This window comes from Eucyclogobius newberryi, unplaced genomic scaffold (assembly GCF_026437365.1).
Source record: "Eucyclogobius newberryi isolate DKJ021-1_F unplaced genomic scaffold, fEucNew1.0.hap1 SCAF_4, whole genome shotgun sequence".
Classification (NCBI taxonomy): Eukaryota; Metazoa; Chordata; class Actinopteri; order Gobiiformes; family Gobiidae; genus Eucyclogobius; species Eucyclogobius newberryi.
Genome location: NW_027316056.1, coordinates 10,852,729 through 10,872,931, shown reverse-complemented (window position 1 = coordinate 10,872,931; position 20,203 = coordinate 10,852,729). Strand labels below are relative to the sequence as shown.

Here is a 20,203-nt window from a genome sequence, read left to right as displayed (position 1 = left end):
TGAATGTATGTGATGTCATGATAAAGAAGCTTCCATAGCTATAATCACATACACGGTGAACGTCCTTCTTATTCACAATACCTCTACAATTTATAGGCATGTGCAATAGGAATCAGAATCAAACGTTAGACATAAGAAACAATTGCCAACAATGGTAATTTTGGGGGTTTGTGACTGAAAAAGGTTGAGAACCACTCGATTAGAGCAGCGGTAAACCAAGAGTCTCATGACGCTGCTTATGGTGGTTCACTCGGTCAAACACCTTCAATGAGTCTTTAAAGCCTCTACAACTGCACCATCTCCTTTAGTCCATAGATGCAATCATCAGGTGCAGTAATTTTTCCAGAACTTTAGAAATCTTTAGTTATCCAGACTCCCCACGATGCCAACTTTGTCCTTAATAACAGGCACGGACAGAGAATCCACCACAGACTCGTATGGACATGGGACGTTAGTTTATTCTCACATTTTGCTCATATGCACAGAAGTGTCAATGAAATCGAACTAGGACTAATGTGTTTCACTGTGGAAATAGAGGTGTTGTTGCTTTTAAATAATTCTAATCAATTTGCTCTTCAGTTTTAAATGGCTGTCGTCTTCTCTTAAATTGTTTGCTCACCTGTTGTTGACAGAAAAAGGCAGATGTTGGTTATATCCATTTTTTATTTTGAAGTCATCACAATGAAACAGAAAAAAAACTACTAAATTAAAACCAGGTGATATTTCTATATAAATAAAATTCACAAAGGGATAAAGAGTTTCATTTTCCAAAGCAGAAACTGTCAATACAAAGATAATGAATTAAGACGAGGTTCAAATAAATACACAACTTCAAATAAAATAAAAGTATCCAAACTCCCCATAATACATTATTCCTATAGTTTACGGTATGGCATTAAACAGAACTAGATCTCTATAAAAACAAGCAGGTGGTGCCATCAGACCAAGTTACATGTCAGATCTGTGGAGAGACGAGCCCAATCAAAAGAAAGCATGTTTTTCATGCAATAAAATCACCTGAAATTGAGAAAAAATCCAGATGGATAGATTAATGCCATACTGTGGAACATTCCAGGCAAAGTCATGTCATCCTTAAACAGACACGCATGTGGCAGACCCCAAACAGAAGGATATTATAGCAATTATGGCATTGTTATTTTGACAAAAGAAAAACATTTATTGTCATTCAAACATTATGAAAATTGTTGAGTTTTTCAGGCAGCGTCAGAACAATATCGACATTAAATGAAACAAAACAGGATATTACATCGTCAAGACTATACGGCCGCATGAGAGAGTCAGAGAGCTTAATAATCCTAATTATATTTACCGTCTTAATATTATTCATCCAAGGTCATTTTCACACTGCCACTAGTTCAGTTGACGTAAAGGAGCTTTCGCTCCGGGAACGTGTGTGATTGTCCCAGTGCGATCGTCCCAGTGCGATCGTCCCAGTGCGATCGTCCCAGTGCGATCGTCCCAGTGCGATCGTCCCAGTGCGATCGTCCCAGTGCGATCGTCCCAGTGCGATCGTCCCAGTGCGATCGTCCCAGTGCGATCGTCCCAGTGCGATCGTCCCAGTGCGATCGTCCCAGTGCGATCGTCCCAGTGCGATCGTCCCAGTGTGATCGTCCACATTCTGGAGCAGGGCCAATATACTTGCATAACTGGGCACTGCAGAGCTGCTGATTACAACCTGCGTCTAACGAGGCAAAATGGATCACTTTATATCACTTCTCTCTCTGCAGCAGGTAAAGCCTCTGTGACGCTGCAGCAGGTAAAGCCTCTGTGACGCTGCAGCAGGTAAAGCCTCTGTGACGCTGCAGCAGGTAAAGCCTCTGTGACGCTGCAGCAGGTAAAGCCTCTGTGACGCTGCAGCAGGTAAAGCCTCTGTGACGCTGCAGCAGGTAAAGCCTCTGTGACGCTGCAGCAGGTAAAGCCTCTGTGACGCTGCAGCAGGTAAAGCCTCTGTGACGCTGCAGCAGGTAAAGCCTCTGTGACGCTGCAGCAGGTAAAGCCTCTGTGACGCTGCAGCAGGTAAAGCCTCTGTGACGCTGCAGCAGGTAAAGCCTCTGTGACGCTGCAGCAGGTAAAGCCTCTGTGACGCTGCAGCAGGTAAAGCCTCTGTGACGCTGCAGCAGGTAAAGCCTCTGTGACGCTGCAGCAGGTAAAGCCTCTGTGACGCTGCAGCAGGTAAAGCCTCTGTGACGCTGCAGCAGGTAAAGCCTCTGTGACGCTGCAGCAGGTAAAGCCTCTGTGACGCTGCAGCAGGTAAAGCCTCTGTGACGCTGCAGCAGGTAAAGCCTCTGTGATGCTGCAGCAGGTAAAGCCTCTGTGATGCTGCAGCAGGTAAAGCCTCTGTGATGCTGCAGCAGGTAAAGCCTCTGTGATGCTGCAGCAGGTAAAGCCTCTGTGATGCTCTGCTCCACCATCAAGCATTGCCCTCATGGTGCATTTACCAGAAGACCAGCCCGTACAGGACAGAGGGAAGTGAGCGTGTGCGATGTATTCTCGCAGCTCTGTTCGCTTGAAGCCCATTGTCATGGAGATAAGTGTGTTGATCAGCTGATCACATCACGTGGTCTGGTGTGTGGTTTGGGGAGAACGAGGAGCAGCACGAGGAACAGGCCTGAAACTTAAGTGTAGGAGTGCACCGACGTGTGAAAACGACCTTAGTTACATTATCAATCTCAGATAAAAGGTAATTGTTTCCGCAGCTCTCGTAAACTCTTTTCATTGCAGGACATTGACTTTGTGGTTGAGTTTAAAAGTGCTTCAGGAGAACAGAATCCCAGAGGCACAGTGGAGTTCCCGTCGTCATAAACTGTTCAGATACACAATCTAGGTTTAGTTTGGCTAAACAGGAAACATTAGTTAACTAAATAAAAAATATTATTCAAAATAAAGGTTTGGTTTTGGTACTTTTCAGACTTTAAGCCACTACTTTTTTCCCCACAATGTTATTGACAAGTGCGTATAGGGGCGGCGTTTATTAAGGAGCTCTTTATAGCCAAGAAATTATTTTATTTTTGAAAATAATTTGAACATTTTTATCTTGTGGTGATGCATATTTTTTGGCTCATTGATAGCTTTTTTTTTAAACCTAAATTGCAAAGGTCTTTTAGTTTAAATAAGAAAAATCTATAATGAAATCATCAATATATTTAGGCTTTAAAACTTAACAAACCAGAACAAAATGGCTCAAAATCAAATATTCTTAATTCATGTCATTTCAACTCAGAAGTTTGGTTTAACTTAAGGACAAAGCTTTATAAACGTGTACTGTATTAAAGCTCTAATCTCTGCAATTATGTCAATTCAGTTTTCAAACACAGACCTAAAAAAAGGGAATAGGTTTTGGACAACAATTCTTGGAATAAATGAAACTGATGTAGAACTGTAACCACCTCAAATACGTCTGTTTAAAAGAAAAGTAACACAATTTGAAGAAATGACTGTCCCAGTTGTTGTTTTTTCCCTTTTGCTTTTCCTTTATCATTGACAAACACCAACATGTTTCAAAAGCCGAGGAAGAATGAACCAAATGTGTTCCTTTGTGGGGACAGATTATTACTTTTTATATCAGTCTTGCAAACATAATTTGTATTTTTTATTTTTATTTACTTTAATAAGTTGTGCATTCAGGGGTTTCTGGTGTGAACAGAACATGAGCAAAGAGCTGCACCTAACTATGATTTTGGAAGTCAAATAGTCAGCTTTGGAACTATTTATATTTCTCATTGAGACTATTTAAGTACATTTTAACCAAATAAAGGTTGAAATATTATGACTGAACGCTTCTTGCAAGAGAATATTTACAAATCTGAAACAATATATTTTTCTATACATTTGGATTTAATATTGCAGCGGTCTTTGTTATAAAAAGGTCTGTTCACAAGTGTTTTAGAGTCTGTTAAGTACCATTATCAAAATACATACGAAATTCTTTTTTTTTTTTTATAGTTGGCAAGTCACAATTGGTCATTTCATCATCGCAGCCCCATAATTCACATGTTAGATTGACGCATTATAAGTAACATATTTATACAATCAGCTGTTACTTGTGCTTAATACTGGGATAATGTTTTAATATTTGGATTGGATTTGGCACTTAAGTGAGCCTGTGAGCCACAAACTGTAGTGAAGGGCGTTTTCCTGCGCCTGGCGTTCATCTGCGGTGTCCTTTCTGCTTCTTGTTCCTGGAGGGAGCTGTGATTGGCAGACTGGCGCGCCCGTTCTCCAGCGACGTGTGAGCGGGAGCGGCCGGAGGAGACACGGGACAGAACACGTCTGCTTCTCCGTACATGCTTTTGAACGGACCGGCGGACGAAAACTGAGGGCTGCAAGAGAAACCGGTTCAGTTTTAACCTCCGTAACATAACAAAAGTATAACAAAGTAACCAAACAAAGCCACACCCCCAGCATTGAGAAATAACCAAGTAACTGTTGCCTTAGACCCGCCTTAGACCCGCCTTAGACCCGCCTTAGACCCGCCTTAGACCCGCCTTAGACCCGCCTTAGACCCGCCTTAGACCCGCCTTAGACCCGCCTTAGACCCGCCTTAGACCCGCTTTAGACCCGCTTTAGACCCGCCTTAGACCCGCTTTAGGAAAAGCTTATTGAATTTTGAAAGATTTGAACACAAGGGCACAAATATTTGTTTGAAGTATTGGAGCAATCTTCTTCCACATTTAGAGAAAGTAAAATGGGAACCTCCAAATTTCACTTAACCTTCACAGAGACTGTAAATGTGATTTATTAGGATTCCGCGGCGCCTGCAGGAGCACACTTGTACACACTGTTTGTACCTTGGATTTTCCCATTGAATCTAAACGCATCTCTTAAGACACACATGGAGCAGTACAACAGTGACTACACACAAAGTGTTCTCCTGGAACGCTGCTCTTTAGTCAGGGCAGGGCTGTGGAAATGAAATGGGTTTCTGACACTGGTAACAGATCTCCGGATGTTTACCTTTAGTTGATTCATCGGTCTTATTTCCTCTCTATTGCCGTGCCACCACAGGCTTGTTTCATGTGTGTGTAAAGAAGAGACTTATGAAGCACAGAGGACACATTTCTCTGTCACCCCAGATACCAGTTCAGAGAAACTAATAATAATAAATAATAAATAATAATAATAAATAATAATAATAAATAATAATAATAATAATAAATAATAATAATAAATAATAATAATAAATAATAATAATAAAAATAATAAATAATAATAAAAATAATAAATAATAATAATAATAATAAATAATAATAATAAATAATAATAATAATAATAATAATAATAATAATAATAATAATAATAATAATAATAATAATAATAATAATAATAATAATAATAATAATAATAATAATAATAATAATAATAATAATAATAACTATTGAACAAATGTTCGCTCTCAATAATGAATTGATTATACTTTGTTTAGATTGGTAAATGTGTCATTGACCAAGGGTCAATCCTGGAATCCATTGTACATGCACAAGCTGCAGTTAGGTCAGTTAATAAGAAACAGTGGTGTGTCCTATCATAATTATGCAGACGACACGCAGATCTATGTTTCACTGTCGGCAGGTGACTATGGACCAGTGGATTCACTCTGTCACTGCATCCAACAGATCAGTTTGTGGATGCAAAACAACTTTCTCCAGCTGAACTCAGACAAGACTCAAATCATCGTTTTTGAACCACAGAAACAAAGAGAAAGTGTTAGTGTCACCTCCAGAGTCTCGCTCTAAAACCTACAAACCAAGTTAGAAATCTGGAGGTAATAATTGACTCAAACTGAACTGAACTTTAACAGCCACATCAATCTATCAAAGCAGCAATTTGTAAAAACATCAATTATAATTAATCTGATCAAAATAAAATCAGTGCGGATTGTATTTACTTTGCAAATCTGGACGTTGTGCACATTCTCTTTCCTGTTTGGTGCGTTCTGAACCGTGGAGAACATGTTCTAATTGAACTAAGCTGCAGCCATGATCCTACTAAACACTTCTTATTCACATCTTATGGATCATGAGCGAAAAGGAGGTTTGCACTTGATCTGCCCACGATGTACTGTAAAAGTCCCGTGCGTCTGCTGTACCTGATGGGCGTGCGCGGGCTGCTGTTGCATCGGCGCATGGTTCGAGGTTTTGGTTCAAAAGAAAATCCTTCCTTCAGACTCTCCAACACCGACGGAGCAACGTACGTGAAACCCTGAGGAGAAAGTTACCAAAATGACTCAGGCCCCAGAGCAGCATGCACCATGTGAGTCCATCATGTACCTTAACTGTGCTACATTGTGCTACATTGTGCTACATTGTGCTACATTGTGCTGGGAAGTGCTAGTAACAGTAGAGGGATATTTGAGACTCACAGCAAAGGCGAGTTCAGCGCTGTGGCTCAGTCTGGAGTCGTCTGGACTGTCCACTGGAGTCTGTCGAGTGAACCTGGTGTCAAACAGACTCACGTCCTCCTCCGAGTGCTGCAAACGACAGGAAAGGATCATTTATTCACAGGCGTCTGCATTTGTCTCCAGGAAAACCTAAGACCTCTTTTACTTGCAGAAAATCAAATTCCCAAAAGAGCTTTTTATTTATCAGGGCATTTTTTTCCATCTAACAATTATAATTTTGTTGGCTTCTCAGACACATTTTGTATGATTTAGAGTCCAGAAGATGTAAAGAGAACAAGTCAACTGTATATTTTATTTGCACACTGTCAATTTGTAGAAAAAAGTAACCATGTTTGACAAGTGGTGAATTGCATGTTTTACTTAATAAATAATAAAAATGTAAATTAAAAAAGCAAGGACACGCTCCATTTGCCTTGCACTAAGCAGAACTAACTGCTCCCCCTGCAGCAAAAATATAGATTTAACCATTACAGATGATTAATAAGGTAAACATATTACATAATTCTCCTTAAAGTGTTAAAAAAAAAAATGCAATCCATTATGCAGTTAACCAGCCTGAACTAAATATCCGTTTATGATTTAAGGCTGATACTCAAAAAGTGTAAATATCTGTCATTTCAGTCCCTCTCTAGTGAATTGTACTCAAAATAGAGCATATTAAAATGAGCCATGAATATATTGAATCAACTACAATGATGATGATTTGTGCCTCACCAGTTGTGGCTTGTAGGGCGGCTCCACTCTCTTGTTGAGCAGGTCGTCCCAGTTGATGTGTTTAAAGAAAGGATGTTTCTAAACACAGAGGAAGTGTTTATTAATATTCTCTCTCATCTCCAAGAACCTCGTCTCGCCATCGCCCTCTGCGTCCGCCGCGCTTCACTACAAAGACTTTCAGACGTGTCCAGAGGAGGAAGACGATGTCAGGAGACTTACTTTGTCCTCATTGATCAGGTGAAGCCTCGACTGTAGCGGTGCAATATATGAAGAGTTCAAAGGCAAAACTTGGTAGTCTGGCTTTTTTTTCCAAAATATTCAGTAAATATTTATGACAAATCGGACATTTTAAATCGTTTCAACAAACTTTTTAAATCCTTCGCCTCCTCTATGAAATCACCCTTGTCTCAACGTCTGATCAGGCAACATTTAATTTCCAGCCGTTTAATTTGAATAAAAAGCACTAAAACCATTGGATGTGAGCAAACCACAAGGTCCAGACCCATTTGATGCTTACTTTCTAAAAAAAATGCAGCCGATTTCATGGCATAAACTCTGACTTACATTTTTAATTTGTGCATGGAAATTTAAAAAGTATGGAAATCCACATTTTGTGTGCATTGTCTACTCATTATTAACAACTTGTCCAATTTCAAAACTTTGCATTCTATCAAAAACCTTGGAATATTTGGTAAACAAACTGCTGAAAACATCTTCTCTAGATTCCAGGCAGGTTTTAGAAAAGGCCATTATAGTGCTATAACTGAAACACTGAAGATAATACGTTGCATCTTGACACCACATTGTGCCTCGCTATTCATGGATTTGTAAAAGCTTTTGACTCGGTGAACCACAATCTAATTAAACAGAAGTTGATCAGCATTGGACCGTCTAACAATGCAGGTGGAGCTCATTACATTAAAATCTGATATTTTCTCTAAGTGACTAAGGGTGTGCCCCAGGGCTCTGTTTTAGGGCCACTCTTATTTACCAAGTTAATGATGTTGGTCAAGATCTCATTGATACCAATCATCACTTCCGTGCTGAGGATGGTTCTTTATTGTTTTGCATCACGTGAATATTTGCTTATTAATAATAGTTAAAATAATGTCCAATAAGTGCTTTACAAACACTACTTAACACCAGAATAACCACTAACTAATATAGTAATTACCACTTAGCTATTCAAATGTAGTCCCTAAACTAGTGTCAAAATAATGTCAAAATAAGACATAAGACAAGAGGTGAAAATAGTACAGATCAATAATATAGAAAAAGGAGCATTAGAATGAATAATGTGTGTTTAACAAATCATTGTTAATATGGGGGAAAAAAAGCATATTAAGTTTAGCCAAAGTAATTTACCTGAATATCTGCACAGTCTTCTTTACTGGCACCAAGCCTTTGAGTAGCACTCTTCTTCAGAAGCTGAAATCAAAGCACAGTCCAATTCAATCAGCGGAAATATGCCTCTTGTAAATGAGATAAGCGCTTGAGTTCTTGAGACGAGAGACTTTAAAATGTAATAATGAGGGCGACTAATCTGCTTCGGCGAAGGCTTTTTCGCTTTTTAATAGTCGTTAAGTTGCGTGAAGATATTTTTTAGCTCCGAAGAGAGAGAAAATAATGACAAAACTACATGAAACAGCAGCAGCAGAAGTTTGACTGTGGGCAGACAGTGATAAATGATAGATTAACACAAACTCAGAGTCCCCCACGCGCATTAATAATTCAAATGAACAGATTTCTAGACACAACTTTCTGGTGTTAAAGTGCTGGGATTAAATAGAGTGTCCTGGTGGGTTAAATGATTCTTCAGTCCTGAAACTAAATTTGAACGGGCCAATCTCAACGGAGGCAATTATTTTGGTAAACGTCTTCAGCGAACAATTAAATGTCTCGTCTTAGTGAGAGTTTGATCGTGCACAAAACCAGCTTAAACTTGTTCTGAAATACATGTGATTCTTAAATTAGTTAAGGAGTTCATATTTCAATGTTAGCGGTGCGAGATTAATCGAAAATTTTATATCGTTGGGGGAAAAAAAGAGTGAATAATTAATAAAAGAACATAAGGTGATATTTCTGTACATTCTTGGTCGTTTTATGGTCTATTTATGTTTTGTGCGATACTTTAAACCACAACTAAGACATTTACAGGATCATTTTATCACAATTTTGGTGAATTGTCATAATATCGCCAGAATATTGACAATATTATTGACAATATTCTGGCAAATACAAAGATTTTCAAGTTTGGTTTGAGTAAACTCAGACCAAACTTGACAGAATGAGGACAAACAATTGATTACACATTTACTTCCGGGCTTTGTGTTGTGTGTGAGCACCTTTTTGATGAGGTCTCGAGCGTCGATGGTCAGATAAGGAGGAAGGTTTATCTTACACTTCAGGATTCTATCAATGGTTTTCTTCCTGTTTTCACCCGTGAATGGAGGCTGTGGAAAAATAAGAAAGTTTATTTAACACACCGTGGCAAACGCAGTTAAACTCTAACAAAAAAAAAGTGAAATTTGTGCGCTATATCTGTAATTTATGCGTTCACGGTCAACACATTCCTCATTTATTTTGAATTAAGAGCCGATTCCAAATGGACAAGGTCACAGTCGCTGAACAAAATGTGAGAAGTTAGGAATGTGCTTTGGCTGTAGAGTTTTCAGTCAAGTTATTGATGTAAAAATATATATTTATAATGTGTGTTCTTCGATTTTGTGGTCGTCAGTGCCAAAGCGTGCATGTTTTTTTAATGGATTTAAGAAACTGTTACTGTAGAAATGTTCATCCAGCGTTTGTTAAATGCATCTAAATTTTAGCCTCTCCTAATAACAAGATAAAGTTAATAGAGTCGCTTTACATCCATTGCTCTCATCGTGACGTACAGAAATGATTTTAGAGCTTATGGGGAAATGTATTCAGCTTAGTAGATTGTGTACATTGTGAACCGATTAAAAGTGCCATGATCAGCCTTTATGCATTACTCTTCTGGCAATTACACAGCCTTCATCAATCTAAAAAGGAAAACATCATCTCTGCTGCTCATAAAGTGGGAATAATGTGTTTTCAGACCAAATGTATGTGGAATAATTGCATTCCATTTCACCAATTCAAGTAAAAATGTATACATCAGTCCAACTTTACAAGCTTATTAACAGACACATAAGAGAAAGTCTTACATTTAGAAACTACTTTTACTGTAGTAATAATATATTTTTTTGATGACACATTTTTAAATCATATAACCTTTTCATACAAAAATAAGGCCTTTTAAAAGTATAAATTGACAAAACTGTACATATTTGGGACGTTGTTGACATATTAGAAACAACAAGAAATGTGGGGATTTTGGATTTCTTACTTTCTTACTGAAAATTGGCATGAAAATCCATAAAATAAAATAAATTCCTATTATAATTAATATTTATAATTAGATCAACAAATGCTTTGGCTAAATCCAGAAAAATCTTGTTAAGTATAAGATTGTTAAGTTTGATGTTTGTTTGTGCCATTTTAGGAGCTGATCTTTTAGTTTCTGTGGGAGAAAAACACTATTTAAGAAAATGCCCTTTAAAGTTATGGATGCTGATTAAATGAAATAATAAAACCTATTCAGGAACATATTGGACATTGCCATTTTCAGGCGTTTCAGGTGTTGAGAAAGAGAAAAAACAAATCTGCTGTTTCATCCTGACTCAACACAACTCTGCTCTTTGTTGTAATTGTTATAAGCGTCTTTCTGTGCACTTTCCTTGCAAAAACACAACTAAACCACTCCTCCTCTTACCGATCCCGTCATCATGTCGTACATCAGAGCGCCCAGACTCCACCAGTCCACGGCTCGGTTGTGGCCCGACCTGGTCAAGATCTCTGGAGCCCTGAGGAGGAAGAAAGTACATATTTATCCATCTTATCTTATCTACAAACAAGTGATAACGTAAGATTGATTGCAGAAACTATGACGTAAACAGTATGGATTAATGGATTGTATATGTAAAAAACCTTGGCATAAGCACCAGAGCATAAACTAGAGGATATTGCGATGTGTAAAGGTGCGGGGCTAAAATTTATCCAAGCATCTATCATAGACATAAAATTAAGGAATTACACTGCCAGAGCATCAGAAACTGAGGCAACTTCTCCACCTTCAAAACCTGGTAGAAAACAAAGCAGTCTTCACCCCATAGATGATCGTATGCTGTTGTTTTTACTGTAAATAGTCTCCATTTTCTCTGGAATCGTCTCAAATGTGTTGTCATGTTGTGTCTGTCGTCTGTTAGGTTTAATGTTTAATGTTTCATCATGTCAAGTTATGTTTCGGTGGTTGTTTCATTGAATGTTTAATGGTCTTAGGATAACAGATTAAATTTTGCTTTGGTGCAAACTCCAACAAATTTATGGCGAAGCTGCTGCCGACACATCGATTAATATGCTGTGTCGACTCATTAAAAAAAAAAAGTCAAGCAATCTTTTACGCAGTGTAAAATTATACATCGCTGTTGTTTTAGCCAAGGTTTTCCCAGATGTAATGCCAAATTGTAGCCGGTGTGGAGCCATCCCCACTGTGACAATCATGTATGTTCTGGTCCCGTTTACGCTTAAACCATTGTAGAACATTTGACACTTATCAGCTCTGCTTTTAGTCAATCAGTTCAACCACGCCCCACTTTTGCCAGACTTTTAGCCCGTCATCACGTTCTATTCAAGTGGAGAAAAGATTTACTACACAAGGGAATAAGTCTACATTTTACAAACAATAGAACCCTTACACCTCTGCTATAAAAGAAAGTGTCCTGTAGAACTTTGGTTGTTTTGTCGATTAATCGGTCGATTGTGTCTTGATTGACTAAAGTATCAATAGTCGATACATTTTTTTCGGCTTTTTAAAAAGGACTTACATTCACAACATCAGAAAGGAGCTGAAAGAAGTGAGTTATCTGGTACTTTTAGTCTACTAATTGAAGCACAACGCAAGTCTTCAGTCGACCAAGAGTGAGTTTAGTCGACTGCCCCCGCCCCGAGTCCTTCTGTCGCCGTGATTCCCCCTTTGAAGAGTTAGACTATAAATGCGAGCCCCGTTTTTACTTTTATTTCTTTTCTTCTCCTTTCCATCTCAATTGGTAGATATTTGTTTAATCGAGATCCTTTTTATTTTATTTTCTATCTTTTTCATTTCCAAATTGATGGATTCCACTTCATAATGTTTGTTTTTTCTGTGGCGCTCGTGGTCTTCAAAATGTGCTGGAGCGTGTATTGTGGTGGTGTAAATGTGGAGCAGCAGTGAGACCCACATGTACTCGATGGTTCCACAGAAGGTGTGAGTGACGCTGCCGTCGTGGATGGACTCTTTACACAGGCCGAAGTCCGTCAGCTTTATGTGCCCTTTCAAAACAAAACCAAAACCAAGACAGCGTTCAGTTCAGAGGGAAATAACATGTTGTATTTTATTCCGTTTTTTTCAGTTATACACTAAGCTTTTATACATTGTTAAGATAAAGTAATTAAATAAGATAAAATTTAAATGAGTCTTTCAAAAACGTAGGAGATACTAGTCTACTTAAGTACTTTGAGTTATTCTTATGTTTCTTGAGTTTTTCTAAATTTATTGCAGTATTTAGTTAAAACGTAAACATTAAAAAAAAGGAAGAGTAAAAAGGAAAATAGTTTTAGTTAATATAGTGAAAAACATTGTATGAATAAACCTTAGTGGGACTTCTGGTTAATGGAGATTTGTTTTAAAGATATCAAAATTAAAATTGGGTATATTATTAGGCAGCAGCAGAGATTGTTCAGAAGCGAGACGTTTGTTTGTGCACCTCGGGCTGTAAGTCAAAGTCTTTGTTGGTCAGTTCTCACGGCCGGTTCTTTGTTTGGCAGGGCTCTCCTTCAATAGGATCTGATTGGCTAAACCACTGGTTGTCAAACTTACACATAAAACACTTTATTCTCAAAACAGTTAATGCTGAAAGCATGCACGCTCACTCTCCCTCACTCTCGCATGTCAGCTAGTGATGGGCCAAACGAGTCGAGGCCCCGACACGTGTCAAGCTCTGAAAGTGACGCCTGAGTCGAGCCGTGTCACTCAGTGTGTCACTTTAAGAAAAGTCACTTGACCAACACATCTACTGTGTCTTTTACTTGTTTGTTTTGTGGTTCACTGGTGATATTTGCCAGTTCCTCTTTGAGGGGTAATTGTGATCTTTCACAAGAATAACCTGTTTTTATTTTTATTTTACTAATATTAATAATATTTTTACATTAATTTCAAGTCATTTTGTATATTATAGCCTAGCCTACTTTATTGTACAATATTATCCATCCATCCATCCATTTTCTACCGCTTGTTCCCTTTCGGGGTCGCGGGTGACTGGAGCCTATCCCAGTGACTTCGGGCCTTAGGCGGGGTACACCCTGGACAGTGGCCAACTTGTCGCAGGGCCAACACAGAGACATAGACATTACAGACAGTTCACGCTCACATTCATTCACTAGGGTCAATTTAGAGTCACCAATTTTACCTAACACATACACGTCTTTGGACAGTGGGAGGAAGCCGGAGAACCCGGAGAGAACCCACGGTAACACGGGGAGAACATGCAAACTCCACCCAGAGAGATCATGTGATGTTGGTCTGGTCCAGGAATCGAACCCATGATCTCCTTCTTGGGAGGCAAGAGCGCTAACCGCCTTTGCCACCGTGCACCCCTATAGTGTAAACGTCTGCTTAAGAAGCGGTAGGCCTACCTTATTTAGACCACCAGATGGTGCAATAGAGGGCACCAACACTGTCAATCTTGATGTGCCATCTACCCATCGCTAATGTCTGTGCTCCGTCATGCTAACGTCATTGCATTTTGCGCGTTTGAATTAATTTCCTTGTTTGGCTCGTTTCTCTGTGAATGTGTGACGGATTGTAATTAAACATGAAGCATTTTGAAGCTTAAAAGCAGAGAACAGGTCTAAATAAGATAAGATTATGCCTTTATTTGTCCACACATCCGATGTTGCAACGCAAGTAGATACAGAAGAAAAGAACAGATAACATATAGGAAGTTTTAAAAAACACACTGTGTGGTGGTTTCACAAATAGACGTTCATCTCTGAGCTGAGCACATGAGTCTGGTCCAGACCGCACAGTGCCAGGTGTCCAACACGGGAGGTGGAGTTTTATACATTTTATAGTATTCATAATTCTATTACTTTTAAATTATGTTATCTTATTATGTTATTTTATTATGATTATATCCTCCATATGGGGACGATAACATAACTCCAGTGCACTAGTTTTGAAGTTCATTAGGCCCTCCGCCTTACTCCACCTCATATTTTGCCATGATCACGCCTCTTGTTGAGAATTCCACGCCCTGTGTGTTGTGGTTTAAAGTATCGCACAAAACATAAATAGACCATAAAATGACCAAGAATGTACAGAAATATCATATTTGTTTGGAAGATTACACTGCACATTTTTGTTCTTTTATTAATTATTCGCTCTTTTTTCCAACAATATAAATGGATTGCATAGACTAGTGTGACGAAATGAGCTCTGCTGTGTCCACCTTAATGCTACCTCCAGGGGCAAAATATGGCCCATTATGTTCCATTATAAAGTAGATAAAGTAGAAATACATTCTAAAATCATTCAGAGAAGTTCAACATTTGTCCTATCCATGTACATTTATCAGCCTCGATGCTTGCCCAAATGAGCTTCTATACGGTTTCATAATTGTAGTATTATTATTAGGGTATACATTTTAAACAACACTAAATACCTTGTTGGTTGAGCATGATGTTTTCAGGTTTGAGGTCTCGGTAAATTATCCCGTTGGAGTGAAGGTGACCCAGAGCCAGCGTGATTTCTCCCAGATAAAAACTACATAAACACAACAGAAACATCAGTGACAGCCATGAATACATGTTTAAATTATCTGCAAAGGATAAGATTGTTATTAATCTCTGCCAAAATAAACCGCTGTGACTTTAAGAAGCCCTTTTCCTCACCAAGCTGTGTCCTCCATGAAGATGCCCTCCTTCTCCAGCTGCATGAACAGTTCCCCGCCTGAAATGTACAAGAGACAGGAAAATATTCACATTTAAATTAGCATTAGTATTTAAAACTAAATCTTCTAATTACTATGCCACTAAAAAGCATGCCATAAAATGCAATGGGTTCTGTTTTTGTAAATCTGGGTTTGAGATGACATCACAACATATCAAATAGAGTTCAAGAGCCGAGTATCTGACATTTGTGGGTGTTCTGGATATTTCTGATGAAACTTCTCTGCAATAATTGGGGGGGAATAGTTTTTGCCTCTCAACAGGGAATAGTGCATCCTTTGAAATTCCTGCATTACGTTATATATTTATTCATTCATTCACTTTCTGTTTAAAAAAGACAAGGGCCATGTGTGTTGCTAGGCTAATTGTTTACTCCATTGATTTATGTTCACCCAGCTCGTAAACAAAAAGTGAATTGGGATAATTAGTCTAATAATCACAATATATAGTAGCTAACATTTACACGGTCAGTACAAATCAGATAACTAGAGTTCGGTAATCAGGTAACTCAATCCTTCAATCGGATTTCTGATGTGCGTTTACAGAAATCTGATCTACGGACAACAACAAAGTACAAAAATATTTGAAATAGCTCTTTCCTTCTCCTTCATTTGCGTCTTTGCTACATTAGTTTGCTCTTCATTTTTTGGCATAATTTTCCTGACTAAACTTGCACCGGCGCGAACAATCAGATGTACCGTTTACACAACATTTCAATAATCTGATAACGGCAAATCAGGGCAGTAAATGTGAACACAGCCACTCAAAACCTTCCTTACTTTATCTACAGCTCCAACAATTTTTCCCAGAAGCCTTTGAATATTCACTAACAGCTTTTGCACGTGGTCATGCACATTTCTAACCTGTGTGAACCCAAAGCATTGTGGTCATTGTAGTCAGGCGATACAGTCAGCGCTGCCTTACCACTCAGACACTCCAGGATGAGGTAGAGCTTTCCTCCCGTCTGAAAAGCGTAAAGTAAATCGACAATAAACGGATGCCTCACGGTCTCCAGAATCTCGCGCTCGGCTCGAGTGTGAGCTGTGTCTTTGGCATTGCACACAATCTTTGCCTGCAAAGTGATGAGAGGAATTTAGAAAAAAGTAATAAGACAATTTAATTTGTCTCATGTTAAAGTGCTTATGACTTTTGACTTATGGTTTGAACACACATTTCAATAAAACATATGCACTTTAAGCAGTTCATCTTTTGCATTGTTTGACAAACCTTTTTCAGAACCTTCATGGCAAATATTTTCCCAGTCTGGGCACCTTGCACTTTGCGCACTTGAAAAACCTGAAAGAATGTTGAATTAATTGGTGCAAGTAATTTATATTGTTTGAAGAGCAAGGCAATATGAACAAAACGAAAATGTTTTTACAGACAGAGGATTGGCTGTGGACCTCTTGAGTAAAAAGACCCAAACTCATCATTGACTATTAGAGATGAGTGATTGTAGGGCCCCAATTATAGGTTCTTACATTTTACTTTTAATTTTGCTGTAAATTTTTTAACAACACATTATTTATTCATTACTGACAGCATTCTATTCCATGTTGAGGGACAAACCTTGCCATACGCTCCTTTTCCCAGCACTCTGAGCAGCTCAAAGCAGTCAGGCCCGACTCTTTCACTGTCTCTGTTCACGATCTCACTGGTCAGCTCCACCTCCTCCGTCTGGACACTGCGAAGAAACAGCGTCAATACAAGCAATTATAATAAAGTATAGTTCATAAGTCATACTGAGTGATTGGTTGTTAGATAAGACTCACTTTTCTGGTTCAGGCACTGTGACGTCGCACACATCGTCCTACAAGGTCAACCATTAAAAACATATTTTAGACATTTTCTCCAGTATTTTTTGTCGTACATTGACTTTTTAAATTAAAATGTACTGCTAAAGACAGAAAGGGGATCACTTTTGCATTTCACTGCAGGCTTTAAAGTCTGTTGTTGTCATTTCCATCATCTCAATAGACAATCACACTTTGCAAAGAATGGAAATGTTTTTGCAAACCTCTGTATCGCTGATATCTTCGGTCTCCAGGTCAATGTCAAAGACTCCAGCCATCCTGAAAAATATAGAACACAAAATAGATAAGATAGCCTATCAGCATAGTACACAGCATCATCACCACATCACAATTAAACAGTTTCAGTTTAGAAAATAGTAGAAAATAAGAATGCAACAAGCTCAAATTCCTCAGTACTATATAATCATTTAATCACAGTACACATAGTTTAAAGAGAACAGAATTGTAGATATCATTTTTGTTTCTAAAATGTCTTTGGTATGAATCCTTACCGTCGAGAAGATATAGTTTACTAGAACTCTTTGTGAAATCCTATGTGTTTTTGGTCATGTGAGGGCAGTTTGTGTAATGTTGTGGTCTGAATCAGAGACACTTCATAGTTTTAAGAGCTTTAGCAGCATGTGTTTAATCAACAGCCCTAATGACTTAACGTTGTTAGCACTGAAATGGAGACGCAAAGGATCATGGTCTATGTAGTTCCCTGTGTTTTTGGCTGTTGCTGTAATTAAACAATACATTTAAGCAAACAAGCCTTTACTTCAACATATTGTGACAGCCCCCTATATTATTGTAAGAATGTTGATGATACAATACCACCATATTTCAGTGATTATTACATCCTTAACAGATATGTTACAAGAAATATGATGACAGTTCAGTTTGTTCTAGTATTGAGCAGCTTCAGTGGGTTTCTGCTGCAGTCCACAGTCCACACCCAGGGCTTTTAGCTGACACACAAAATGATCTGGTTTGTGACTTTTCAGGGAGTAAACATCAACTGTGAACTCGACTGACCTTTTCCCTCTCAAAAGAACAACTAGAGCCCTTACTACGAGTATTTCATTCAGTTTTACAAAGCAGCGAAAGTCTTGTGGCTGATCATACTTTGGGTGTTTCTCCCATTCGTTCATTACACGTAAACCATTTTACACGTTAACACACGTTTTGGTTAGCACATTAGCTCAGACAACAAAAACTAAATCAACAGGCAGAAAATGGACTATATAAGTTAGCACAATGTTTTGCCTTTACATACACACAAACTCAATACGTTGACACAATTCTCAAAGCTTAAAACATGACAAAACTAGTGTTAGCTTTAGCATGAAGCTAATGCCACGGCTGCGTTTTGACAGACAGCTGACGTTTGACAGCGTGTTAACATGCTAACGCTAATGCTAACAATAACACACCTGCTAACACGGCGAAGCTTCTCCTTTATCCGGCGTCAGGTCGAGAAGTGAAGAGGCTTTTCTTTCACACACACGCGGTGTTGTCCGGCATCGCTCTTGTTCCAGTAAGAATCAGCTGCAGAGGGAAATGTCCGCTCCTCATGTTCGCGTTAGAAGCAGGTTTGGCTTTTGTTGTGGAGTTTTAACCCCGCGCGTCATGGTTTGACCCCTGACCCCATGACGCGCGCGTGAATATGTTATTTCCGGTAAGTCTTGGATCTATTATGGTCTTAGTTTGCTTGGAACCGTGATTAGCTTTTGCCTATGAAATTCTTTGTAACTAATAAGATTCGGGAGTTATGCCTAAACATTTTGTACATATGTTATATGTGTAAACAGTATATGTAAACAGTATTAAGTCGACATTTCGCCTGAATGTTCTTTGTTCATTCTGTCATAGTGTTGAAGAATCTGTCCCCAGTATATTTTGAAACTGCTTTTACACTATTAAACTAAATATACTACTAAATATTTTGGAACATCTGTTTGTTTGAGGAAAACATTACGTTTTTAAAAAATATGTATATGTGTTAAACCTGATCCTACTCAAAATAAATCGCTATTGCACTAACCTCAAAGCTGTGACGACCAAAACTCTTTGTACTGATTTTGAACTATAAACTGAAGAATATTTATTTTTATGTATATTTTGCAAATGTATTAAGCCTCTAGCAAAGTTGTTGTTTGTATTGTACATTTGAATTAAAAAAAATAAAAAAGTGTGCTGAAACTGCTAATGTGTACCAAGTATTGAGCCTCTAGCTATGTTATTGTTAATACCATTGTACTTTTAATTAAAAAAATAAAAAAACTGTTTAGTTTGATTTATTGTTTATATTTGTGTGTGGATAATTTTGTGTATTTTCTTTTCTTATAGTAAATGTATGTGTTTTTAAAGGAATGTCTGCTGTTTGTACATATTTTTTATAATATGTTATATGTATAAAATTGTGAAAAAAAAACACTGATGGGGGCATTATGGCAAAACTCTTTTCCCCACATTTCACTGCTTGCATTGGGATTTACAGATGGAAAGTTTTTCATAAACTACATTTTTGAGTAACTTTTTAACAAAATACTTTTACTCCTTCTTGAGAAATGTTTTACAGAAGTAAGAAGTATGTATTGTTGCCTCTTCTGTGATTAAATTAAGTGACAAAAGGTCTATGTTGACAGTACGCAATGATTGTATGAACATATGTGTTTTTTGCACCACTTTCTTTCTTATTTCCGCCTTTAGTGTCTTTCATTTGAAAATACTAGATTTAGGGCATTATTTAATTTAATTTTAATGTTTTGTCCTTCCTAATGCATAAGCTTTGAAATACAAATAAGATGTTACTTTAAATTTATCTTACTAAAGTAATAGTTTCCCCTTTTCTACTCTTACTTGAGTAATGTCCAATCTCTTGGACCACTACTTTGTACTTCTACTTGACTCAAGTCATATTATTTTGAAGTAAATTTACACTTGAGTAAAATGCTTGGCTACTCTACCCTCCTCTGGAGTTTTAACTTTTAAAAGTGCTAAAACAGTATGACAATGGCTGAAAAAGGCTCTCATGAGACAGTATGAAACGCACAGTCTCAGCATCGGGCTTGAATGGAAACCAGACTGTAACATTTGAAATAGCACCAAGCACACTGGGGCACACCGGCATGTGCATCATCACACACTTTAACCTTGTTAAATCTAGGCTTAAAACGTATTTATCCAGACTGGCTTTTAACGCTGTAAT

The 20,203-nt window shown here is 38.0% G+C and overlaps 1 protein-coding gene across 1 annotated transcript; it reads right to left on the bottom strand.

The window, feature by feature from the left end:
* Positions 1-3,869: 3,869 nt before the first annotated feature.
* On the bottom strand, positions 3,870-18,613 carry LOC140377606 (ribosomal protein S6 kinase beta-2-like). The gene is made up of 16 exons (XM_072463072.1): positions 18,426-18,613; positions 17,217-17,271; positions 16,972-17,009; positions 16,769-16,883; positions 16,427-16,495; positions 16,124-16,271; positions 15,143-15,200; positions 14,914-15,014; positions 12,433-12,523; positions 10,929-11,019; positions 9,478-9,585; positions 8,498-8,560; positions 7,133-7,210; positions 6,380-6,487; positions 6,107-6,219; positions 3,870-4,340 (listed from the first exon to the last, which is right to left on the bottom strand). Exons 2-16 carry the CDS (start codon positions 17,268-17,270, stop codon positions 4,169-4,171), a joined length of 1,407 nt encoding a protein of 468 aa, XP_072319173.1. The 5' UTR covers position 17,271; positions 18,426-18,613; the 3' UTR covers positions 3,870-4,168.
* Positions 18,614-20,203: the final 1,590 nt, after the last annotated feature.